This window comes from Elgaria multicarinata, chromosome 19, assembly GCF_023053635.1.
Source record: "Elgaria multicarinata webbii isolate HBS135686 ecotype San Diego chromosome 19, rElgMul1.1.pri, whole genome shotgun sequence".
NCBI lineage: Eukaryota > Metazoa > Chordata > Lepidosauria > Squamata > Anguidae > Elgaria > Elgaria multicarinata.
Window position 1 is genome coordinate 18,104,534 of NC_086189.1, and position 25,662 is coordinate 18,130,195.

A 25,662-nucleotide genomic window follows, 5' to 3' on the forward strand; every position below is an offset into this window, starting at 1 on the left:
GCGGGGACAGAAGAGGAAAGAATAGCGCTCCAAAGACAAAGCGGGGTTCTAACACCATGGCCGGCCAATGTTCTCTTTTCCCTCTCGCTTTCTTCCCCTTTCCTCCTCTCCATCCTGCTGTCTTTTGCTCCACGCCTAACCTGAAGTCAGAGTTCCAGAGAACGGAAAAGCTACTTTGCGGCGTTGTGACGTTTTAGTCATCCCGTAATAAAGATATGATCCACCAGTGACATCTGGATTTTTTTTCTTCCCTGCTGGACCAACACAGTTCTATTGTGTTTCTCTTTGCCCATTATCATGACTTTGCATTTTTATTCCATCCTTCCTCCAAGGCGCACTGGGGCAGTGGACAGAGCGCTCTCTCGCGCTCTCTTGCTCCTCCTTACTTTACTCTCACAACAACCCTTTGAGGCAGGTTAGGCTGAGCAGTTGCAACTGGCCCAAAGTCCATCATCCAGTGAGCTTCACAGCCAAGAGAAATTCCAAAGGTAACCCTTCATCACAGCTGGTCTCAAAACAGCGGGCATTTAAAAAGCATTTATTCCAGTCTGCATTTGGTGCTTAAAAATCATAAGCTGCTGCTTTAGTATGTAGTTACTTTATTTGATACACTGGGCCTCACGACGGGAGCCGTCAGCCCACTGACACACTGAACTTGGTGGGGTTTGCTTCTGAGTCCGCATGTATGGGATTGTGCTGTAGATAACGTTTTGAGGAGCCTGGATGTTATGGTGGCAATGGGAGGGCGGGCGGATATGATTGGACCCCAGCCTGCAAACCTGGTCCTCTGGTGGGTGTCATCTCTGTCCAGAGCAGGCCTCACCTTTCCACCATCTTTTGAACTGTGTTCCAAGGAATTCTGGGGGTTCCCCACAAGCTTATCTGAGATTTGTCAATGAGAAGGAGTCAATAACGCCAGACAAGTCAACTTGCTGATTTCCCTCCAGCAAAGGAGAGTTGAGTGTGTTTTCAGGGTCATGCGATTTAAGAGCAGGGCCGTTAACCCTGTCCGGCTCACACGCTTCCCGACCAATGAGAAAATTCCAGCTACCGTTTAACTGAACTATTTGATTTCGCTGTAACTTTTGGTATTTTGTGTCTTACGTTATCCTACGGTGCTGCAACACCTCTTGATGCGGAGTGGTTTCGAGATGAGATAATAAGCGTTGACTGCGAGCTCCAAGTGTTGTTTGAGAGTAGAACCTGCATTGGGTGCGGAGACTGAAGGGACAGGATGGCAGTCACCAACTTGGTACAAGCCAAGGCGGTCTCATGAGGTTCTCACAGTGGGAGCCTTGGGGCGTGTAGAGTTAAACATGGAAAAAGCTGTGGTCGCTCCCCCTGGTATTGTAATCAGCCTGATCGTGTGTCAAAGTCGGTGTCTGGTGCTTGACAGCTACTGTGAGGTTGTCAAGGGACCCGGTGAATAATTCATGGTTGCTTGGGGCGACGGTGCTAGGTAGATCGAGAAGCTGAGTCTGGAGAAGGTAAGTGGAGTTGTGGCAGGGCGGCTTGTTCACTCCAACACAGCGCCATCAGTCCATGGGTTTCATCAACCCATGAATTGGTGTTACATGAGAACCAGGACAGCGACTCAAGAAGCTAATACAGCTTTGCTTTTAGATTTCACTGGGATGGCGTCCGTTCCATTTGTCCAATTTCACTTGCCTTGTATTCATTCATTGTGCTGCTACTTAAATGTTCTAGGGGCGGGGGAGAAATGCATTGCTAAAAGTGGGGAAGTTTTCCATGAAAAATATAGCCGTGGATATTTTCCTTCCGTTTCTGAAATATTCCCTCCCACGTCAGCTCTTGTATGCTGAGATAAGCAGCTGTCTGAGTGGGGAAGGTTGGGGGTCCTCCCTGTCTCCCTTTCTGAAACCTTGAATGGCAACTCTGCAAACCGCTGCTGGAGGAAAACGCTGCTCAGCCTGGGTTGATAGCCAGGACAGTGAGCTGGATGTAGTTGCCGGGGAGGAGAGTACCAATAATAGGGTTGAAAGGAAGGAGATAAAACACTTTGCTTAAAATAATCTTTAATATCCTTTCTCCTGGAGTGCCTGCAACTGTTGATAACATCGACCCGGGTGAGGAGAAGTCCCTGTCCTCTTGTGACACTAATGTGTTGAGTGAGTTCGGGGCTTCCATCCCCCTGTACCTGCTGCAGGGCTGGTGAGGCAGCAGCAGTAACGAGAGGGGTAATGAGGTGACTTTTTAAGTTACTGTTCCCCCAATGTTTCCAGCAGCTTCGTCTCCTGAGAATTAAGTGAGCTGGGAGACATTGAAACCATCAACCTGACAACGTCTGGAAAACGTCTCGTGGAAGAGTACAAGACGAAACTCTAGCAGAAACCTTGTGATATTTAATTGTTGTCCAAGTTTTGCTACGTAAACTGCTTTGAAGACACTTAAGTTGGAAAGCAGTATATAAAATTCTAAAGCAAAAAAAGAGGCAGCCCGTTCTGTCTCTAGCCGCTACGGGGCCTTTGAATGGACAAAATTCAACTTGTTTTCATTCTAAAGTTGTCTATGCTAAGCCGCCATCGTTTCGGCAGCAAACCCCTTTTCCTGAAAAAAATAAAATACACGAGGGTATTGGGTGGCAACGTGAGTCGTGCGCTGCCCACCCCAGTTCTAAAGGAAAAAGTGATTTTCCCGTCCCACAGATTTTAGTCTGAAACATCTGGAGGGCACCAGGTTGGGGGGAAAGGTGGTACAGATTCTTAAACTAGTTCTTGTGGATGCGTGTCCGTTGAACCGTCTTGTCCAATTTGGTCTTTACAGATGTTTCTCTTCTTCCTTTGAATTGCCCAGCAGCGCTGGGCTATGAGCCCCTTGAGGGAGAGGAACTGACTGGATGGACGACACACGTTCGGTACTGAGGACGATTTCCCCGATCCATTGCTCCGTGTGTCCCCCGTCTTGAGTCGGGGGCAACCGTGCTTTCGCCGGCCTGATCCTGCGGCTACGGGAAGATGTTTGCCAAACTGAAGAAGAAGATTGCTGAAGAGGCGGCTACCGCTCCGCGGCCGGGAGGGGCCACCAGGATGCCCAGATCGGTCAGCAGGGAGTCGATCACGTCTGCGGGAGCGGACTCCGGCGACGACTTCGTAAGTGGGTTCAGAAGCAGCGCTTCCAAAGGCAACGCTGCGTTTGTCCGCTTGATTCTTACGCAGGAGACGGCCGGTAGAATAATAATGTTTAAAAAGCCATCATGAAAGAGCTTTTCCTGGGGTGTGTTGCTCCTCTTAAAGTGGATGCGGGAGGGCGCACCTCTTTTGTCCAGGGCGAGGAGTTGGACGCACTAAGGAGCCGGAGCCGGTACCTGCTAGACTGGCCAAATTTCCATCCGTGTACGATGGTAAAATCTGCCCATCGGTTTTCTTTCCAGGGGGAAAAAGCACAAGAGTTTCTGTCTTTTCTGCCAGCGTTGCAGTGTTGCTCTTTCACCTGCTTTTTGGCAAGGCAAATGCCCACTTCCAGTCTGCCTCGTCATGTCATCTGAGCTCATGAGTAGGTGGGAACTTCCTGCTCACCAATACCGGCTCCAGGGACGGAGGGAGCAGCCATAGCTTCGTGCCCGGGCATGAAGGAGGTGTCAGGTTCAACCCCAGCAGCCTCTCCAAGTAGGGCAGGGAAAACTCCTGCCTGAAACTCCAGGGAGCCACAGCTGCCTGTCAGTGTCGACAGCACTGGAGTAGACGGGCCCAGGGTCTGACTCCGGAGACGGCAGCTCCTGGCGAACTTTGTGGTTTTCAAAGATACCAGAGTTGGCCAGCCCTGGACTGACTGAGCTGTAGCCTGGCCTTCCTTATCCTGGTGCCTTCCAAACGTTTTGGACTTCAGCTCCCATCAGCCCCAACCAACAGGGCCAACGGAATGCCGTTCAAAACGTTTTGGCGATACCCTGCTTGGGGAAGGCCGTGTTTCCTTCTCTGTCCGGCAGCAACTGTTAGAGCAGCGTTGCTCCCACCTGGTGCCCTCCAGTTGTGTTGGACTGCAATTCCCATCACACCCAGCCAACACGGCCATGATGGCAGTTGCAGTCCAGCACGACTGCCCTCCAGGTGGAGGAAAAGCCGTGTTAGAGTTTCTGGAGTGTAAAAAATACGAGGCTGCCGTGCGAGTCATGGGAATCTCACGCGAGGCCCGAGCGATAGCAGTGCTGAGTTTAGAGGGAGAAGCGTATTCAACCGAGACGCATGCTAATGGCCAGAGATGACCTGGTAGCGCCGCTGTGCACCCAGACCTTCCTCGTGGGGGCCTGCCTAGCCACGTTACGCCCTGAAGCAGCCTCCCCTGAGACTTCACAATCGTCACATGGGAAGCCCAGCTGCTCCCCTCTGTCCAAATCCCAGCGGACGCTGGCGACTCCAATGCCAGTGGGGCGGTGGATCCACCCTGGGGTTTAGTTAGAACTCTTTATGGGGCTATGCAAGGCGCAAAGCAGGCTGCACTGTGATAGCCCCTATAGAACTAAATCCACTGCTCCCGCTGGCATTGGAACCTCCAGGGGCCGCTGCCCAAACCTGCCTCCTACTGTTGGGTTAGCCAGCACGGAGGCAGGTTCTTTGGAGCCCTTTCGAGGTAGCCGAGGGGGCGTCCCGTCCTCGTTGTGGCTGAAATGCACAAGGACGGCCGTCCTGCCCTTTCCAAGCATCATAGTGAGCGTCCCTCTGTGTGTCTCTTAACCCGCCAAGCACTCTGACGGAAGCAGCTCCAGAGAAGACCTTTCATCTCAGCTGTTCCGAAGGAACGAACAAATCCGGAAGCTGGAGGTCAAGCTGTCTGGTAAGTGTCTCGTTTTACGCGGCGTTGATTTCGGGGCACAGGTTCGCCCTCCTGGACGGGACGATATGTAAGAGCTGTAAACCTCTGTTTCCACCCCGCACCCACCAAGAAAAACGTTCCCATTTTAATGCCACTTCTGCAGTTGACTCCAGTCAGACTGCTGGGGTCATTCCGCTCTCTGCACGCGGGTAGGTTATCCATATTTGAAACTTCCGCTTCTTGAAAATGTGGCCGCCTCTCACTTGGAGAGCTTTAAACTAAAATGGGCTTGTATTTTGGGTATTTCGGGTCCTCCCACCATGGGAAGGCAGCCCCTGAGGACTTCTCTGAAAAGGGATCCGGCCCTTGGAGCGGAAGAGGCTTTTCACCCCTGATCTAGCGGTATCCTTTGTAATTGCCCCGAAGCGCTCGCTGGCGCTACGCTGATGGGCTGTAACGAGAAAGGGGGGGGGAATGTCCGCCTTGGACTTCCTTGCTGTCCTGGTAACTGTCTGCCTGTGCCCCGTTGGGGTCCGTGTGATTCCCCTTTTACTGGCGAACTTGAGAACGTCTCCTTCTGTCTGTACCTCCTCCTGCCTCCATACTTCGCGTCCAGTAGCAGTATTTTGTTTTTCCTGGTGTCCAGGCGAGGCTGTCTGCCTCGCCTTCCTTAAGAGAAATGATTTTCAAATAAAGAAAATCATGGTTTTCCTCCACTCACCATTTATTTTTATTTTATGTTTTCTTCACCCCTCACCCCCCCCCCCTGCTTTTCCTACTGTCTGTCCATATCCGGTCGTGGTGCTGCTGCTTCCTTCCCCCAAGATTACGCTGAGCAGGTCCGAAACTTGCAGAAGATTAAGGAGAAGCTAGAGAATGCCTTAGAGACACACCAGGATTGTACGTACCCGTCTTTTCTTTCCCTTTTTTAAAGAGGTTAGAAGCCTTGGAAAGGACAAAGAGTCGCACGGTCTTTCTGGCTGCAACAGGTAGCCAGCCCAGAAAATGGCACGTACCAAAACGAGAGGGTAGAGAAAACCGTGATGTCGTTTTGTCTGGGGCTGTGGGGATCTGAAACTCAGCTGGGAGTGTGTGTTCTCCGACTCAGGAGTCCCTCAGAGTAGAGCCCGACATGCGGCAGGGGAAGGCACAGCAGCAGTACGGATCAGGAAGGGCAGGCGTCCGGCATTTAAGAACACGAGCGGAGCCCTGATGCTGGATCAGACTCAGGGTCCATCTAGTCCTGTTCACACAGGGGCCGACCGGCTGCCCATGGGAAACCCACATGCAGGACACGAGCACAACAGCACCCACCCGCCCATGTTCCCCAGCAACCAGTGTGCCTAGGCCTACTGCCTCCGTTCCTGGAGGCAGCCCAGAGCCATCAGGACTAGGAGCCATTGACAGACGAGAAGCTTCCTGCTGCCTGCCAGTTGAAAGGGACGGTGTGGCCTTCCCCTACGTCTCCCTGCGCCTGAAGCCGGGGCGCCCACAGTTCGAGGGCTCTCCGAAAGCTGTGACCTTCTCCCTTCAAGCTTAGACGCCCCCAGTGGCCCGGAAGCCCTGCGAAGCGCCCTTGGCTTGGGCGGCAACCTTCCAGTCGGTGTCACGTCCCCCCTGTCTCCCTGCTTGTTTCCTTTTTTAAAAAAGGTGTGCGTCAGTCTATGGGGCAGCCAGAACTGGGTTGCTCCTTTTGGCTTCAGGAGGGGAAAATGTCTGCCTGATTTGTAGCGAACAAAGAATCTGCTGTACGTTGTCTGGAGCCTCGTGGGAGGGAGCCGGTCTCGCTAAATTCTTTATCTTGGGTTTCTCTCTGCATGCTATGCCGATATCTTAAAAGCGGCCTCCCTCCCTCCCTCCCTCCCTCCCTCCCATAAGTGACTGGCCAGAGACAGGTTCAAGATTTGTTAATGGAACATTCTGGCTTCCATTTTCTGCTGTTTAACCAAGAAATCTTAAAGCTTTCTATGTTTAGTCTTTTACATATGGCATACTTAGATATCATTTAGAGTTGAACAGTCTCCTTTTAGGATCCGGGCTCTACTTGTTCGTTAGGCCAATTTATATTCTATTAACACAACCAGATCAGATCCTGGTTTGTAGGCAAGCAGAGACTATGGTTTGGCTGTTCAGAACCAGTGTGCCACTCGCCCGTCATGGCTCATGAGGAGAGGCGGGCGCGGGAGGAGGCAGCACGCCGGCCCGCGTCTCGTTCCCGCAACGCCAAACCTCAGCAGCCTCCCTCAGTTGGTTTATTATTATTATTATTATTATTTATTTATTTATATAGCACCATCAATGTACATTCTTTGTTGCATGGAAGCAGTTTGAGATATTAGGCTTGAAGAGAGAGAGAGGTCGAAAGCGCCACTGCTGTAAAACGTCACATCATTCAGCGTAGCTTTATTTATTTATTTAAGTGTTTCTATCCCAGTCCTCATACAATCAGACTGTCCCCTGCCTGCACGCTTACAGGCTCAAAAGACACGACATACAAGGGGAAAGCGGTGGGGAGGGAAGAAGAAGAAAAAAATGTAAGCGGCCCTTCAGCTGGGCTGGTGGAATGTCCCCTCTCCTCTCCCTGCCTACAGCGGTTGAGGGAGGAAGAGCCAACATACTTGGTGGATTTGCTGTGTAGCTGGAAGGGAAAGAAAGATAAACGAGGCAGAGAATTGTGAGATATTCTCTCCGCTGAGAAGCATGTTAAAAAACACACACAGAGTTCTCGGCAGTTGCTTGCTCCTGATGCGCGACTTCTGCAAGGTTCAAGCAGACTTTGATTTGGTCTTTTCAAAGCGTCCCTTTTCCATCTCATCCTGCCCGTGGGAGAGAGCCGGAGCTCAGTGGTAGAACAAATGCTTTCGGTGGAGGATGTCCCGGGTTCCAGGACCGGCACAGATGCGCACTGCCTGAGGCTCCACATCGCAGTGGGGACCCGCCGGCAAATTTGCTGCTCCTCTTTGCCTTTGCAGCCTGCTCCTTCCCCTGCCTCTCGCTCTGGCCCAGGCTCTCTGCCTGCCCAGCAAGCCAGTGGCGCCCTTGAGGAGGAGGAGGAGGAGGAGGAGGAAGAGCTGCTGATTAGAACGGCAGGGAGCAGGTGGGCTCACTGAGGGAGGGGCCCCGTTGCACACGGACCCCCCAGAGCCAACACGGCCAGCTTCATCCGCCCCCTGAAAGCGCCAATCCAAAGGATCCAAGGTAACAGATGATGGCAACGAACTCTTGGCCAATGACGTTGCAGAGCTGTCGCCTGTCAAAGAAAGGACCAACTTTCCCCAACTTGGGGCTGCCCAGCTGGGTTGGACTGCAATCCCCCGAATGCCCCAGCCAGGGGGATTCTGGGGGTTGTTATCCCAACACGTCTGGGTGGGATGGGGAAAGCTGCTCTATGTGTCCCGGGCTCGATGGACAAATACAAGCTGTTCCTTGTATTCCTACCACGGCGCCGTGCTGGCCTTGCCGCGGCTCATCGCGTCGCGTTGTCGCCCGCAGCCTTCGTGAAGAAGCTTCAAGAGCAGAACGAAGCTCATCAAGCCAGCACGGCCAAGATGGCGGAAGGGATGGCGCTGGCGCTGGAAAAGAAGGACCAGGTAGGCTGGCCGGGGAAATCCCCGGCGCCAGGAGTCACAGATCCAGGGGTGTGGGAGCGGTTTCCCCAAAACAAGGCGACCCTCCCGGTCTTCTCCGTTGCTAAAGAGGAATGCGATCCGACCACTGAGTTTGGGGTAGCGTCAAGGTCACCTGCTGCTTGAGTTACACAGAGGTAACAAGCTAACCTGTTTACAAGCAGGTATGTGCCCTAGGCTCAGCTTGCTCCCTGCTGTCCTGCCCCGTGTCAGGAGGGGATGTCAGAAAGATCTGGTTCCCCTTTGCGCTCAACCTGGCAGCTTGCACAAGTCAGGATTGCAAACCACGGCTTAACGCTGGGCTTGCGGGAAACCCTTAATTTGTCAGCTTTGGATGAAACTGCACGGTATGATTTGCTACATACTTCACTCTGAAGCGACCCGTGTCCTCCGTTCAAACATGGGGAAGGGGAGCAGGGGGTCTGCGAACCCAAGTAAAACGGACAGTCGCTGCCTCACAGGCGTACAATGTAAAAAGACAGGACACCCAAGAAAAAGAGGAGGAGGAGGGAAGAGGAAAAAACCAAAGTCATCTTTCAGCAGGGTCGATAGGCTAGGTTTTCCCCAGGAGGCCCTAGTTTATGTGTCCAGTGGGGCGGGAGGTGCTTGTCCCAGGAGTGTAACCCACCCTGTTTGGGGCACTGAATTGCCAGGCGTGATTGTGTGCAAGCACACCCGCTCTCTTTCTTGGAGATGCTCCTTCCCTCGGAGACTGTCCCTTTAAGGAAGGTGGCCCCTCTCTCTCTCTCTCTCTCTCTCTCTCTCTCTCTCTGTGATGCAACAACAGCACCTGCTGCTGCTGCTCCTTTGAACCGGGCAGAGCCGTTGTGCCGGGCTCTCTGCTCCCTCCTTTTCCCTTGCGGCTTCTGCTGTTCCCCTGGCCCGTCGCCAGCTCACCCCAGGCGCACCAATGTTGACTTGCCCGTTTCTCCTTTCCCAGGAATGGCGAGAGAAGCTGTCCCACCTTGAGAAGGCAAGTGCTTGCTTAGATAGGCCGGGGCTGGGATGGGGGGCGCAAATGGGGGCACGTCTCGTCTTTGGGGGCGCTTCTCCCCCACCACAATGGGCTCAGATTACAAAGTTGTTCTCATCCGTGGGGCGTTGGCTGCCTCGACCGGCCCCTGCCCCCCTGAAGCCCTCTTCCCTCATGTTTGACAGGAGAGGAAGGTCCTTTCGGCCCAGCTGCAAGAGATGAGGGAGAAGAGCCTGAACCTCTTCCAGAAGAGGGACGAGATGGATGAGTTGGAAGGCTTCCAGCAGCAGGAACTGGCGAAAGTCAAGCACATGGTGAGGGCCGCCTCCTTTGGGACAGGCCTCCGAGTCGTCCTCAGGGACGTGATTTGGGCAACTTTGCCCCCGCCCCAGCCAAGACGGCTGTTCCGCTCCGCCTCCGCCCTCCATTCCGTTGGACTCTCATCTCGACTCTCCTGAGCTTGCGCGTCTCCAGGCTCTAACTTTTGCTCCTTGTCCCCGCCCAGCTTTTGCAGAAGGAAGAGTCGCTGGCCCGGATGGAGCAGGAGCTGGGGTCTTCGGAGCAAGAGCTGAGGGGCGCCCGGGAGGAGCTGCAGGCCTCCCGCTCGCTGTCCTCGCGCCTGGCTGGGGAGCTGAAGGAGCTACGGCAGCAGCACGCGGCCCTGGAAACAGAGAGGTGAGGGGAAGGGCACCCCGGGTGGCGGGCCCAGGGCGGGCGCGCCCGGAATGTTGAGAGAGGGCCATGGGGCTGTCACCGAATGGGGCTTGCCCGGTGCTGGTAACCAACCAGCTGAGTTGGCCGTCCGTTGGCTCATCTGTGGCCTCCAGGTTATGCTCCCCGCTCTTTTTCCTGCAGGGATGAGCTCATAGACGCGGAGGAGAGCGCGGAAAGCAAGATTACCAGCCTGGAGCAGCGGGCCCACGAGCTCCAAGCCTACATCCAGCGGCTGTCGGTAGATCTACAAAACGTACGTTGGGAAATTCAGGCTGTGGCTGGTCGGCCTTCCTTCCCCCCCACCCCCGGGAATGCGTCTGAAGGGGACTTCCTCCTGCCTAAACACGCACAGGATCATGCCCTAACACTTCCAAGCACATCCAGTAACAAACAGCTGAAGCGTTACTGACTTTGGGGCAGCGGCGAACCCCACCCACCCGAAATAACGACCCTGCTGTTGCTGGAAGGCCGGTTTGCGTATTCGCTGGCTTTGCCACCACGTGTGCCCTTCGCAGGGCACCTCAGGCAGTCCCGGGTGCTCCCTGCCTTTGGAAGTGTGGCAGGCAGACGCTCTCAGAGAGAGGGAGGTTCCTGGCCGCTGCGCTTCACGGCTGCAGCTCCCGGTCCAGAGGGGCGGCTCGTGACCCACGCTCAGACTTAGGGGTCCTTGTCTCGCCCTCTTTTCTAGGCGCAGGTCGCTGCCTCCGGCTGCGAAAAGAAGCTGGAATCCTTGCAGGGCGAACACGCCTCTCTGAAAGTGGAGTACGAGCAGCAGAAGCAAAAGGTACCGCCTGGACATCCGCAGCCCCGCGGGCGTAAGAAATGGGCCACACGGGCTTCCCCCGCGTCCAGGCACCGCTGTAGGGAAAAGCAGGGAAGGGGCTCCGCCCGGGAGCCGTTGCTGCCAGTCAGTGTCGACCAAGCTGGGTCTGACTTGGTAGAAGGCCGGTTGCTCTCCTCCCTGCTCTTTTCCTCTTCCATCATGATATTCCGGAGCCGCTCTCGGGTGTGGCTGTGGATGTCGCTTCCCTCCCTTCGGCATTCGCCGGTCCCCTCGGTCAAGGAAGTAGAAAACCCCGTCGGCAGCATGTGCCAACATCGGAGGGTGGTCCAGGGGGGCCACGTCGCCCTTGAGCTTTGCGATAGGGGGAGGAGCTGCCGGGCGATGGGCCGCACGGCAAAACCACGTGTGTCCCAACAGATGACCGCCGAAGTGGAGGAGAGAAGCCGGCTCGTGGGCCACCTGCAGGAGAAAGTGGCCACCCTGGAGAAGCGGTTCGAAGGGAACCTCTCGGGCGACGAGCACGTCCGGGAGCTGCTCAGGGAGGTGAATGTGGCGCACGGGACGCTCGGATGTTGCACGTGTGGGAGGCTGTTTCATTCGGGGGAGAGGGGCGTCGCTCAGTGGTGGAGTCCCCGCTTCGCAGGCCGCAGGTCCCGGGTTCGATCTCCGGCGGCATCTTTAGGCAGAGCAGGGGAAAACACCTGCCTGCCTGCAAACCCCGAAGAGCTGTTGCTGCCAGTCTGTGTCGACAACACTGGGCAGCTTCCAGTGTTCCTAGGGGATTCAGCCCTTAAGTCTGGATCACGAGGACTGGACTCTTAGTTTATTTGTACGCGACGGGCAAGAGCTTAGCAGTAGAGCCCCGGCTTGGCGTGCGGAAGGCCCCGGGTTGGATCCCTGGCCTCTCCAGGGAGGGCTGGAAAAAATCCTGCCTGACACCCGGGAGACCTGTTGCTGCCAGTCAGTGCGGACCACACCGGGCTAGGCGGACCAGTGGTCTGACTCAGTAGGCAGCAGATTCCCATGTAAGTCTCTGTAGGCTTGCTATTTTATTTATTTATTGCATTTATATACCGCCCCATAGCCGAAGCTCTCTGGGCAGTTTACAACATTAAAAAAAATGTATTATGGTTGTTATTAATTGATTTGTATTGTGTGTGTGTTATCTTTGTATAATGGTGAAAGAGTGGCATCATCATGGCCACCATTGTATAAATAACACCCATTTCCGTTTTGAACCTCTGTAGAAAAGTGCTCTTGAACAGAGGCTGGAGGAAGCCAGGCAGCAACTCTCATCGGCCCGGGCCGGTCACACGGAGAGCCTAAGCCTCCTGGAAACGCAGGTACGCCGGGCGGAGTGTCTCTCGGAAGATGGGGGAGCGCATGGACGGGAGTCCCGCCCCCCTCGGCTTGGTCTAGGCAGGGGTTTCATTTCGAGGTGCTCCTCTTTGGGTTTTCAGTGCCACTGCTCCGCTTCAGGACGGGTGGTACAGCTCTGGGGAGTTTCTCTGAGCATGTGCAAAGTGATGACCGGTCAGTCCTGCGTATTTGGGATTAAGGGGACGTCGTTTCGAGGCAACAGACCTCTCTGTTCGCAAATGTTAGAATATATTTCTATTTCATTAGATTTCTGTTTGATTAGATGTGCACCAACATTTTTTTTAAAAAAAACAGGCTCATGTTGAAAGCCGTTTTGTTCATGCCGTCTGTCCCTGTTGTAGTTCAGCCTCTCATCTTATCGATATGCCGATATGACATATTCTGCATATTGCCTTTTATGTTTTGATGATTTGCAGGCATCTCTTTAAAATCTGTAGATGTAAGCAGCTTATAAGTACTTGCACATATATAAATTCGTTTCTTAGGTAGGCCCATATTTGAACAGAGGGATGGGTGTGGGAGACAGAGAAATAAATCCTCCTCTTCTCCGAAAGCTGACGCCCACGATTAGGGAAGTCTTATTTTGAAGCCTTTGCTGGGATGTACGATTTCAGAACGCACGTGCCTGAGTGCTAGAGCCATCTATAATACTGGGATTTCGGAGGGAAGCAGCCTGGTTCATACTTGGGGTGGGTGGGTGGGAGGGGGAGCGCACCCCTTCCCCCGAACATTCAAACACGAGACCCTCCCGCTGCGTTCACCAGCTGTGTGGCCCAAAAGGGCCCAGCCGGCAAAAGTTGCACCTGGCTGTTCTCCTGGTTGTGCGTTTCAGAGACGGTGTGTGTTGCATCCTAGATCAGCAAACTGAACGGCGAAGCGGCCGAGAGGCAGGCGCACCTGAGCGAGCGTGAGGCGTTCATGTGGAGCCTCCAGGAGAGCGGCACGCACCAGGTAGCGTCCGTGGGAGCCGGTGTGTTTCCCGTTCCCATATTGGCAGGGTGGGGCAGGTGTGTGTCTTTGAGGGGCTGGTGGGAAGCCAAGGAAAAACCATCCTCGGTCCTGATGGCCGTGTGCTACTTCCAGGATCAGAGGCCATCAGCAGCATCTCTACACCAGTGGCTGGGGAACATGGGTGGGAGGGGGCTGTTGCCCCTGTGTGCTGCTTGTGGGTCCCTGGCCGACGGTTGGTGGGCCACTGTGGGAACAGAGTGCTGGACGAGACGGGCCCTCGGTCTGCTCCAGCCTCTGGGCGCTTCTGATGTTCTCTCTTTCTTTGTAGCTAAAAGACCTTGAGCGAGCCCTGCAGCTTGCCGAAGAGGCAACCGCAAGAAGCAAAGATGACGTCGAGGAGAAGGCGCTGCAGATCCAGAAGCTGGTGAGTTCTTCCGGCCTGGCTTGTACCCCTCTTGCCTGGGACGTTATGTAAGAGGAGAAAACCTGCCTGCCAAATGTGTTCGTTTCTTACTTTTTCACCCCGCCTGTTTTCCCTCTTGCAAGAAAGCCACGGCAGCGCATACGGTCTTCCGCTCCGTTTTATCCTCACGACAACCCTGTGAGGTAGGTGGGGCTGAGAGTCGGGGGCTGGCCCAAAGCCACCCAGTGAGCTTTGAGGGTCAACCGGGGACTTGAACCCAGGTCTCCCCGATCCCAGTCCAACACTCCAACTGCTACGCCGACGCTGGCGGTCTCTTGCAACCTGACATGCAAGCCTTGGTGGAGAATTATGGGCGTTGTAGTCCAAGACATCTGGAGGGCAACAGGTCGAGGGAAAGGCTGCGGCGTGGTATGAGCTTGATCCAGCACTGCCGTTCCACTGATGGAAGGAGTTCCCTTAGCAGCACCAAGAGGGGAGGCGATTCCTCCTCTCTCCGCCCTCCAGAGCAGCTCTTAGGGCAGCACAGAGCGCTGCCGAGGAGAGGAGAGAGGGGCAACGTCCTATCATGCCATTAGCGTGACGTTGGATTTAGCCGCATCTTTTCTCCTGTGGGCATGACTGCGCCTTCCACATCTGTACTTTGCCCAAGAGGAGGGAAGGGGCCAAGACGCTGGTGTCCTGGTCAACCGGTCCACCCCAACAGTGGCAAAGCAGGTAGCTGGCTGTTGCCTCCCTCCAAAGCTTAAAATTTACCTGCAGTTCAGGAGTAAGGGTGAATTGAAAGGGGGCAGCGGGCCTGACGGTGCCTCCAAGGCAGCTGGGCTTCTCCCGCCCTCTTCTTTGTCACGGAATCAGAGCAGTGACTGGCGCGTCGGCCATGTTGGTTTTCCTCCTCCACCCAGGGGTGGTGGTGGTGGCCTTTAAACATCTTTTACTGGCACCTAGGAATTTGGGACATGTTTCTAACTGAGTCGTTGCTTTGTTCCCTCGTCTTCATACGATCACCTTATCTAGTACAGGTTCTGGAGTTGCTGTGATTAAAATAAATAAAGTGGCTAGACCTCAAGAATTTCAGAGGTATCTGAAAGCATCTCGCAGGCTGTCCTTACCGAATTCTCGTGTTCTGGGGCCTGGTTTCCTGACTCTCTCTCCCACTGCACACAGCTAACATTTCCCGTGCCCCTCTGGCCTCTTTCCTTGTGACTGTGTGGCTTCCGATTAGAAATCTGAAAAACAACCTGAAACTACCCTAGGAATAAAAAGCACCCAAAGGAAATGCAGCATCCCTCCCCAACTGGGTGCCCTCCAGATGTTTTGGATTTCTTTTCCCATCAGCCCCAGTCAACGTGGGCGATGGCTAGGAATTGTGCAAGTTGCAGTCTGAAACTTGGAGGGGACCAAGTCTGTGGAAGGCTGGAACAGGAGAGCCCTGCAAATTAAGTTCTTCTCTTTTTTCTTTTCTAGCAGAGTGGGAAAATATATGCTGAGCTCATCCCTCCAGCGGGGTTTTATTGAATGTTAGAACTGGCTTCTACCCATTTTTTCTGCTTCTTCTCCTCCCTACCGTCTTGGCAGCAAAGGGATCTGGAGTCGGAGAGCATCCGATCGCAGGAGCGCCTCTCCGCGGCGCAGCGCCAGTGCACGGAGCAGGTCGTGGCGTTGAAGGAGCAGGTCGCAGTCCTCGAAGGCGCGCGGGAGTCTGACGGGACGGCCACCCGGCTCCACGTGGTGAGTGCCCCTCCAGCCTGAGAAAAAGCCAATTTGAACCCAGGCCTTTCTCACTCAGCGCACAGTTGATTGAGCTGTGCCAGGGTGAGGGGTGGGGAAGAGCGAACGGAGGCGGCATTGAACCAAAAGAATACACAAAGCCCCCCTAAAGCTGTGGATCTGGTCCAAGCAGCTCCGTGTTCCCCCGTTTTTGCTCAGAGCCAGCTGGAGAAAAGCAACAAAGAGCTGAAAGACAGATGCGGCGACTTAGAGAGCTCGTTGTGGACGCAGGAGTCTGAGCTGGAAAGACTAAAGGTGCGCAGTTGGGGGGGGGGTGCTGCCGTCCTGACGATGGGACGGCCTTTGGGGGTGAAGCGCAGCATAGATTCTGGAGGTGGGCGGCTGCATGGCAGAGAAGGCAAAGCGGAGGGAATAGAGGATCCTGGCAGAGGGCATGGCTGGTCGGCAGCTCCCAACGTTGGAGGTCACGGCCAGCCCCCGCGAGTCCACCCGCCGCTCTTTGCGCCCCTTCCCTCCGGGTCAGGGGCTGCTTCAGCATCCCCCAACTGCTGCCCTTTAGAGCTGTTGGAATCCAAAGCGCCCACGATCCGCCCCCGCCCAGCACCGTCCACCCCGGGCGGAGCGCACGGCCATCTTTCGCCGGGGGATCAGAGATGTGGAACCTCAGGCCCATGGGCCCAGTCCAGCCCTCCGTGCGTGGCCACGCCCGCGTCTCCCGGCCGTTTGGTGCTTTGCCCTTTTCCTCCACGTTCTAGAAGGTTGAAACGCCGCCCCAGCGGCTCCCTTGCTGCTTGCATGAACCTCAAGCTAAAATAGGCTGGTGTTTGGGGGCCGGCCCATCCCTGGAGTGCCGCCCCCCCCCCCCCCCCGAGAGCTTCTCTGAAATGGAATGCCGCCCTCAGACCGGAAGGGGCTGGGCACCCCTTGCTTGTATAGTAACCAAGCTGGGGACGAAGGTCCCTGTTGAAATAAGTCCTCGTACTTCAGGTCTGGAGGGCATCTCGCCCAGATGGAATTGGCTAAAGCGCCCCTTGGGGTGGCGGCCGCTTTCTCCCCATGGCGGCAGCCAGCGTTTGGCCATTCCGAACTCTTCGTCCCCTGACTCCGGGGTTCTTGCCGCTTTGCAGGACGAATTGCGCAGCAGCGCCGCCATCGCTGAAACCCTGGAGGAGACGCGGAAAGGCAGGGAGGAGCTCCAACAGCAGGTCAGGCGCCGGGCTGGCCCCACTCAGCTATGGGTGGCGGCGTAGGCCTTATTCCCTGAGACCCCAGAAACGGAGGCCTCCCACTTGACCCAGCTGCTCCAGGAGCAAGAAAGCCCTTCATCGCAGCCGCTTCTTTCTTTATCTTGAGATTTATTCAGAGTATTGTCTGTTTAAGGTTTTTTTTTTTATTCCGTTCTGCCTCGAGCGGCATATAGTCGGTCAATAAAACAAGGTTCCCTTACAGTCTAAAAAGAAGGCACGACACGCAAGGAAAGAGGGGTGGGGAGGGAAGAGGAAAAAAACGAACAAAGACTTTCAGCAGGGCAGGTGGAACGGCCCTGCTTCCCCTCCCATCTCCTGGGGCGGCGGTGGGGGGGGGCACAGTGCCACTGGAGGAGGCCCCGATATTCTGTACAGCTGCTCCTGCCTCCCTCTCTCCTTCTTTGCCACTGGGCAGGTTCTGTCGGTCGGCCTGGGGGTGGGTGGGGATTCTCAACACAGCTTAAAAGCAAGAGATGCAACAAGCCCCAAATGCAAGCCCGCGCACTCCCTCCTTCTCCCAGTCGCTGAATCCAGGTGTCCGTAGTCCCTTCACCGCTGGATGAGGCCAGCGTGGGCTCCTGCTGCAGCCCCAGCGAAGCTGGGGAGTTGGAGCGGAGTGGGGTTTTCTTTTCCGACAAGGAAGGGGGAAGCTGGCTCCCTGCGGCTGCTCCTGCCCACTGCTCTTGTTCGTGAAAAGCCGTTTGAGGATGATTTTGGCTCCGCCAGGAAAAAGAATTCTCGTCCGGGGTCCCCGCGGCGGCGGCGGCTCCGGCCCTGCCACCTGCTGTTCATGGGGGGAATTACAGTTGGGCATCGCTTTTACCGAGAGCAGGAGGGCGACTTTTGCAGCTTCACCGTCGACACGAGGTGGGGAAGACAGAAGTGGAAGGTAGCGGGGAGGGGCCAGCAAGGGCCGGATCAGCTTTGTAAAAGAGGATCTTGCCGTGAGAAGACTTGGGCAAGGAGAGATGGCTGAGAGAGAGGAGGCGGCTGCGTCAATGGGGCAGCATAAGAAAAAAGAGGCAAGATAAGAGAGGGCCAACTTTGGAGGGGTGAGAAGAAAGGGAGCCGCAGATTCACACCTGTTCGTGGGAACTGCAGGCGTCAAAAGGCCTTGGTACAAAGGCAAGGTCAGGGGAGAAGAGAGGAGGAGTCAGCGGGGCGGCGAATCCGCTCCGGGTTTCAGCCGGAACCCGTCAGAACTCAAAAGGAGCTCCCCAAGGTGCGTCCGCACCTTGGAGAGCTCCTTCAGAGTTCTGACGGGTTCCGGCTGAAACCCGGAGCGGATTCGCCGCCCCGCTGACGTCGGATCCGAGCTGCAAGTTGTGGCAATACCCTGGTGCGGAGTGTAAAAGGGGGCACCTAGAGAGAGAGAGATCTGGAGCAGGGGTTTTACTCTATGCAAGTTGAGGCAGTGGATCAGTACACGCGTGTGAGAGCGAGAGCGCTGGCCCATTTCAAGGGCGGGGAGGCTTCACAAATACAGCTCGCTTGCTCCGTCCTGACTGTTTGTGGCCCTTTTCTTCCCGGCGGGTAGGTCGCTGGTCTCGCCTCGTCGCTGAAGGAGAAGGACCTGCTGATCGCGAGTAAAACGGACGCGCTTCGGAAAGAGGAGGAGGAGCTGAAGCGTTTGAGGCAAGGTGAGTCAGAGGCCCAGCAACAGTTGCCAGGTATTTCCGTCTGACGTTTGTCCCTCCGTTCTGTTCCGACGGGTGTTGTGTCAAGGGGCTGTTTTGGCATTGGCACGTCACCCTCCTCTCCCAAGCACCTGCCATGCTTTTTGTGGGACGGGACTCCCCCCCTCCCCTCTTTGCACTCAGAGAGGAAAAGCCAGTGTGGCGTCATGGTTGGAGCCAGGCTAGGAGAGGGCAGGGCCCGGGTTCGGATCCCCTCAGCTCCAAAGCTTGCTGCGCCACGGTGATGCGGAGCCGGGCCAGGACATTCTGGGTGTTTGGGGGTTCATCGCTCCTTCTCCCAGCCTGGCCTCCCTTGTAGGGTGGCCGTGCAGATAAAACCGGAGGATTTGTGTATGCCGTTCCAGCCCCCCTTGGACAAAGGATAGGATGGAATTTGGAGCGGTCCTGGCTTCGTGTCTGGAACCTGCTCCCCCCCCTCCCTTCACCCATCCTTTGCTGTGTCCCGTTTCTCCCAAGGCCATGACACGGTTCTGCTGCAGATGCACCACTTGCAGACCAGCCTGGAGCTGGGCCAGCGCAAGGCTGCTGAGAGGGAGGCCGTGGCGGAGGAGCAGATCGGCGCGTTGCAGGCCCAGCTGCGGGAACAGCAGGAGCGCCTGCTCGCCAGCGAGAAGCAGGTGAGCGGCCGGGCCCTGAGCTTGGGGGGCGGGGGCTCCTGCTCTCCCCAAAGCGACGCGGCGGCGGTCAGGAGTCCCCTCCTGAGTCTCCCCTCCTCCTTCACCTGGGTAGAGAACCGTGGTGGCAGGGCGGAGACCGACCTCCTCCTGTGACCCTTGCTCAGAGCCGCGATGCCTCCACGCCCCGGCGGCAAGCGGTGTCCTCTCGCCCTGCAGGCCCTGCTTGCGGCCTTCCCAGGGGCTTTGGGTCAGCCGCTGTGGCGGAACGTGGCTGGGTGTTTGGAAGCTCCGTGGTAGGATGCTGATGGACGGACACACACGCCTCCTTTTATTAGGGTCGATAAACAGGGTTGCCTGCAGGCTGTGGTTCCGCGAGAGCTCGAATGAAGCTGCAGGGCATTTTAACGGGCACAGAATCCAGTGTCCCAAGAACCTCGGTTTTCCTTTTAAAAAAAGAGATGAAGAAGCTCAGTGATGCTTGGGAAGTGGGGGGGGGGGCGCGGGGGGGGGCCTGATGGCATCTCAGGAACCAGAAGGGGCTGCGATGTAAGATTCCCCCTTCCCACAGCTGCAGAAGCCAAACGAATGGTGCGAAATAAACCATGCATCTCTGCACGATTTAGGCACGTCGCAAGGCTTGGGTTGCCGCAGCGCAGGGTGGCGTTCTCCGGCGCCCTTTAGATCTTGGCCTCCTTGGATCTGTTTGGAGGCGTGTCGGCGCGCCCTTTGGCCCATGACCAGCTTGGTGGGGTTGATGGTCCCTCAGGCTTTGGTGCTTTTCTTTCCACCTTCCCAGGCAGGGTTAGCAAGCGTGAGTGTATCGCACGCGCACTCCACTCCCGGCGCCCTGAACTTTTCCGGGATTGCCTGTTGCTTCCCGTTCCGTGCGTTTGCTGACTCCTGCTCCCCTTCCTGCCAGGCTGCTATGCTGGAACTGGCGTCGGCGGCGTTGACAACGCACTTGCACCCCTCTGAAGTCGGAGAAGGCGAGCCCAATGGGGAAGTGGCTGCCACGGACGTCGTCCAGCTACAGAAGGAGAACAGGGACCTGGAGCAGCAAATTGCAGAGAAGAACAAGGTGCGGAGCCGCGTACGAAGCTCTCTTCTGGGTTTCCCTCTTGGGTTTTCTGGGTCCATTGCCTGCTCTGACTACAGTACAGGGAGACGTCTCCTCCTGGCTTTTGTCTGTCTTTCTGGGAGCGCCGCCTTGTTTTCACGAAGCTCGTTCCCATGAGAGAGTTGCAAGGACGACTCCAGGTGCAAAGAAGAGCCCCTGGATAATGAGGGCCTCTGTTGGCATTGCCGGTATTTATGGTCCCGCCCCTTACCTCCAGTATCCGAGGCAGTAAGCCTGTGTGCACCAGTTGCTGGGGAACATGGGTGGGAGGGTGCTGTTGCAATCCTGCTTGTGGGCCCCTGTTCGTCGGTTGGTTGGCCGCTGTGTGAGAACGCTGGACTAGATGGACCCTCGATCTGATCCAGCATCGGGGCTCTTCTCATGTTCTTATAATGAACACAGCAGAGCGCTCAGTCGCTCTCAATTGAACCGTGTTCGCCCATGAGCCGAAGTTCTCCTTCCCCTCTTTCTCCCACGGCAGATGATAAAGCAGCTACAACAGAGGATGGCGGAACTAAAGAAGACCCTGCAGAAGGAATTGGTGAGTATCGCCTGTGCCGAAAGCCTGACCAGACGTTGACGGGTCTGAATGCACACACTGAGAGGTGCAGCTTGAGAACGAGGCAGCCTTATAAATGTTCAAAGGATAGCAGGGGCTACGAAGGGACCAGACGGTGGGAACTGGTGGAAGGAAGGTGTGAGATGGCCTTCTCGGTGGCTGCTCCAAAGCTCTGGAGTCCCTTGCCAAGAGAGGCCCAACGAGCCCCGTACCTGACCCTCCACCCGCAGGAGATGGGTAAAGGTATGCAAATTTCAAAGCAGAGCAGTGAGTAGGGTCGATAAATATATGCCAATTTCATGGCAGAGCAGTAAAATAGAGTGTGTGTGTGTGTTACACAGATTTTTTGAATGTGTGCATTTACCCATGACCCCTAAAACTGCATGTTGAGAACGTGTTCAGTACACCCTCCGGGGTGAGGAAGGATGGTGGCAGCCGTAGCAAGATCACGAGGAGCAGCGGAGGCTTTGGCCACTCTTGCTGGGCTGCAAAAATCCCTGCTCCAGCCGTTCCCGACAACCCTCAGTTAAGTTGCCCTGTTAGATTCGGACGTCACGACAAGCTATCCCCACAGTGGCTTAGCGTGGGGGGCGATCCCAGGTCTCTCTATACCATTTTCAGGGGAAGCCCACGGAAATCACGTTCAATGTGGCTCAGCCTTCCCTAACCTTTTGCCCTCCGAATGTTTCTGACTTCAACTCCCGTCAACCCTAGACTGCAGGGCTGTGAGAGTTGCATTCCAAAACCCCCGGAGTGCCCGTTTGGCAAAGGCTCGGACGGCGCACGTGTGCCTGTGCGGACGCATCCCTTTTCCCAAGGTTAACCCAGGAGGAAGGCCGTTTCACTGGTTGCCAAGCGCTTCCTCTCCAGAACGGGCTGGAGAGCGGCCCGGGGCCCGAGAAGGCGTCTGCTGCGTTCCCTGGCCGTGTTTCAGCGCGCCGTGTTTTCTCCCTTTCAGAAAATCCGACCCGACGGCGAGGTCCCTGAAGTGCCCACTGCCGCCTTGACTGTGACAAACAACTCCGACCTGACCGACTCCCGGGAGATCAACTTTGAGTACCTGAAGCACGTGGTGCTAAAATTTATGTCTTGCCGGGAATCGGAGGTAAAAGACACACACACACACCCTGCTGTGCTGACGATGCCATTTTATCTTGTTGTCTTTTTTCTCCTCCTGGCTGTAAATCAAGCATGTCTCTACCGGGCGGGGGATGTTCCATGCGAGTTCCAGAGTCCTGCTTTTTAAGTTAAAGCTTAAACGAACGCGGAAGGGTCTATTTCAATTCAGAAATCCCTGTTCGCTTTGATGGGGAGGGGTGGGAGGGTCTCCACGCTCTCAAGATTGGCCGCAGGAAGTCGGCATCAGAGGAGAACATAAAACAGCAGTGGACTCTGCTGTGTACTCTGGAGGCATTCTAAGCTGCGTGTAACCTCTGCACTCGAGGAGGGGGAGCCGGGATGTGTTCGCTCCATCCCCCGCACCCTCCACCTTTGCAGCGGAGAGCTGCTTTCCGCACAATTCAGAATCCTGGTTTTCCACTGCAGTCAGTCCTCCTCTTCCTTTGGAGGCGACAAAGCTAGCATGCTGCTTTCTGCTTCCCCTTCCTCACGTGCGGAGATTCCCCACGCTTAAGATTGCCTGCTCAGGGCTCATCTTTAATTCTAAGCGTTTGGGGAAGCCTCCCCCCACTCCCACTCGCTGGCTGTCTACTTCAATGACCGGGTCTGCAGGGGCTGTACACATGGGCTCAATTGTGACTGGGCGGCCGCTGCGTTTCAGGCGTTCCATTTGATCAAAGCGGTGTCCGTGCTGTTGAACTTCTCTCAAGAGGAAGAAAACATGCTCAAGGAGACCTTGGAGTACAAGGTAAGGCTGCGTTTCAATGCTTAGGATCAGTGACGAAGAAGAAGGGGCCTGTCTGAACTCGGACCGTGACGTCCGAGTTCAGACAGGGCATCCCGTGGGTCGACTTCCGCTATGCGAACCTGCGTGGCAATGAAGATGGACTTCCGAGGCCTTCTCCAGATCTCCCTGTCCTTCAGAAGGCAGGGGCCTACTCTGAGAATTCTGCCCACTTGTGCTCTCAGGGAATGTCGTGGCTGGCAGGAGGGGCGGTTACTTCACAATTGCTTTCCTCCTTGGCGGTTGGTTGGTTTTATTGGCACCGCTGTTTTGACTCGGCACCGGTTCTTTCGTCTGAACTTAGTGCTGTTGTTTTAATTCTGAGGCAAGTCGCCCCCCAAGGACTTTCACAATGGAAAAGCAGGGCAGGGAATTCCTAAGTGAAATAGTGCCCCGGGTCCCCCGAGAAGCTTCAGGCAGAAGTGCCTCCTCCCCACCCCACCTCAGCACTGAGTAAGAAGGAAACCACTGCTCCGTCATCCTTGCTGTGGTTTTTATTTAAAAATTGATTGACCCCCCCCCCCCCTTGGGAGCAGCAAATTCCGTGGTGGTGCAAAGACTTGGCTCGGTCTGTCTTTTGACTTCCTGCCCTTGCATTTCCGTAAATGGCCCTGAATTATGAAAGAAGGAGGAAATAATTCCCCCCCCCCAATGCATCGTTTTAGATGGGGAGTGGTGTATAAACAGTGGAAATAAAACCTCCCAGGCCTTGCCATGCTACCGACATGAACATCGGCAGCAGAGTCACTCTGCCTGACGCGTGTTGTGCTTCTCCCCCACCCTTCAGATGTCCTGGTTTGGGTCAAAGCCATCTCCGAGGGGCAGCATCCGGCCTTCCATCTCAAGCCCGAGGACCCCGTGGTCGTAAATGGCTCCAGGATGTGCCGCCCGCCCACCTGCCCGCCTCCGGCTGCTGCTGCTTCTCTTCCTACGGAAAGGATGCCGCGCCCACTGATGGAGGTGTCTTAAATCGCCGCTGCCACATTATTTTGTACAAGAGCATTGAAAAAATTGTTTACAAAGCCGTGCTGTACAAGGAGTGTCCTTTCTGGCAGCCAGATCCCTTCCGTCGTCCGGTGGGGGGGGAACAGCCGATGTCAGGGTGGGCCGCGTCGTGGCCGGCCCTCCGAGGCCTTCTGGAACCAAAGCGTTATGTTTGTGGTAGCGCGGGAAGGCTTGTGCCAGGGCAGAAACCGCCACCCGCGTACAGTGAGCTTGCTGCCCTAGCGTCGTTCCTGACAGCGCCGAATCCTTTGGGGACAGGAAGCCATTGGGTGGCTTTGGACTGTCAGTCCCACCCCCCTTTTGCTTCACACGGACGTCACTTGCTGGCACGTTCAACCTCCGCTGGAAAACGGCGTCCGCGACCACCGCCGGCAGAGCACAACTTTCTACAGGGTCAGCCAGCTTTATTTTTCTTAAAGAAAAACAATTTTAAATGGTCTTTTACGACGTTTCTTGCCTTTTTAAACTAACGTATTAATGTGTAATAGCGGTAGCCGGCTGGAAAGAGGACAGCTGCCGCTCCTTTTCATAGTGGGGCTAGAACGCCACAGCGTTAAGAGGAGGCACCGGGATTTAACCTCCTTGACAAGATTGCTGCGGGAAACAGGGTTGGTTTCACCTGGGATTTGCTTCGCAGGGGCAGGGGAGCGGTTGCGAGAGCAGCCCGGACCCGGCACGTCCAACCTCCAGCGTATCCCAGCGTCGGTCTACGTGCGACCTGTGGAAGAAGCGCGAAGGACTGACCCGGTCAGCCCTTTGGACGGACGCATCAGCTGGCTCAAACAACCGCGGTTGATTTTTAACACTACTTGAGGGAACGGAATCGCTGGATCTGGGTCAGGTCAGGTCAGTGGTGAGCCCCACACCCACGAGATTAGAAACTGCAGGGTGGGCTGGGGTTATTAACCAGTTTATTTAAACGTTCTATATATACTATACTGTACAGAACCATGTAAGGCAGCGGACTGCAGTTCTGTTACCACCGCATATTGCTAAGCAACAGTATTTTTATTTTTACCAAATTGCTTCTTAAGAAAAATGTAACCGGGGCTCCGAAGTAAAGTTTCTAACCGTTGGCACTTCTGCAGTTAACCCAAGATGTACATTTTTGGGGAGTGCCAGATTTTAAGGTCTTGTATAGAAGCCCGCTTTGTCAGCGCCTTCTTGTGGGTGTGTATGTTCATTCGATAGTAGCAACTGATGCACTTTTGGGGGCCTTGTACAAAGGGAACACAACCCACCTGGAAGGGGGCGGGGGGGGGAAGCCTTTATGGACTCATTCGGTGTACATAGGGGACTGTGCTCTGTAATGGCTTGTAGAGACCTGATTTGCGGTGCAATACATTTTTTGATTAAAACTTGAGGCTGAGTTTTCCTTCTTGCTTGCTTCCTCCATGGGGGTGTATTTAACTGGTGGACTGCAGGTCCCTGGAAGAAAATGTTGGCGTTCCAGTGTGCATTTGCAGCAGATTTTTCCTCTCCTACAAGAGGTGGGCCTTATGTTATGGGGAAAGGTTGTTTCAACTGTTCCAAACTTATTGGAAATCTATCGCAGCCTGCCCCAATTTGATGCCCTCCAGAGGGGTTGGATTACAGCACTCATAATCCCCCAGCCAGGGATTATGGGTGTTGTAATCCAACCCCTCCGGAGGGCATCCAGTCAGCTGATGTATTGTACCCTGTTTTCTTTAGGATGCAGCATTCAAACATCCTTCATTTTCAGAACACAATTATAACACAAGCTTAAAGCACTTCTGTAGTTCTAGACCACTCCAATGGAGTTCTAGATCACCCCATGGGCCTCTTTCAGTGCTCCTGCTTCTTACCAGCACCTGACAGCTGCCAGTCACGACAGGTATATGCCACCTCCGGGATCGGAAGCAGCCTGCCTCTCGCCGTGAGGTGCTGGGGAGCGTGGGCTGTCAACACTCACCCCCTTTTTGTCGATTTTCCATAAACATTTGGCGAACACCTGGGGAACGCAGGATGGCAGGGCTAGCCAGCCTTTCAGTCTAACCCAGCCAGGCCAGCCAACCAATTTGGAAAAACAAGATTAAGAGTTAGGGTTAGTATATTAAAAATTGAATTTTTAGGTGGGCGATCTAGCTGCGGATCCCTTAACGTTTGAGATTCCACAGGGGCCGCTGGAAAGGCAGAGAGGGGGAAA

General features: G+C 55.2%; 1 protein-coding gene across 2 annotated transcripts; it reads left to right on the forward strand.

Annotated features, from left to right (window-relative positions):
- Positions 1–1,315: 1,315 nt before the first annotated feature.
- Positions 1,316–24,853, forward strand: GOLGA1 (golgin A1). Of its 2 annotated transcripts, XM_063144618.1 has the most exons (24): positions 1,316–1,487; positions 2,785–3,110; positions 4,701–4,791; positions 5,596–5,670; positions 8,263–8,360; positions 9,337–9,369; positions 9,555–9,683; positions 9,875–10,044; positions 10,225–10,336; positions 10,772–10,867; positions 11,285–11,410; positions 12,115–12,210; positions 13,103–13,198; positions 13,527–13,622; positions 15,198–15,350; positions 15,549–15,644; positions 16,478–16,555; positions 18,135–18,237; positions 18,751–18,911; positions 19,831–19,989; positions 20,510–20,569; positions 21,546–21,692; positions 22,368–22,454; positions 23,278–24,853. In XM_063144618.1, exons 2-24 carry the CDS (start codon positions 2,976–2,978, stop codon positions 23,356–23,358), a joined length of 2,478 nt encoding a protein of 825 aa, XP_063000688.1. In that variant the 5' UTR covers positions 1,316–1,487; positions 2,785–2,975; the 3' UTR covers positions 23,359–24,853. The 2 variants fall into 2 exon arrangements, with proteins under 2 accessions (XP_063000688.1, XP_063000687.1); XM_063144617.1 differs by lacking the exon at positions 1,316–1,487 and having other exon boundaries at positions 2,696–3,110.
- Positions 24,854–25,662: the final 809 nt, after the last annotated feature.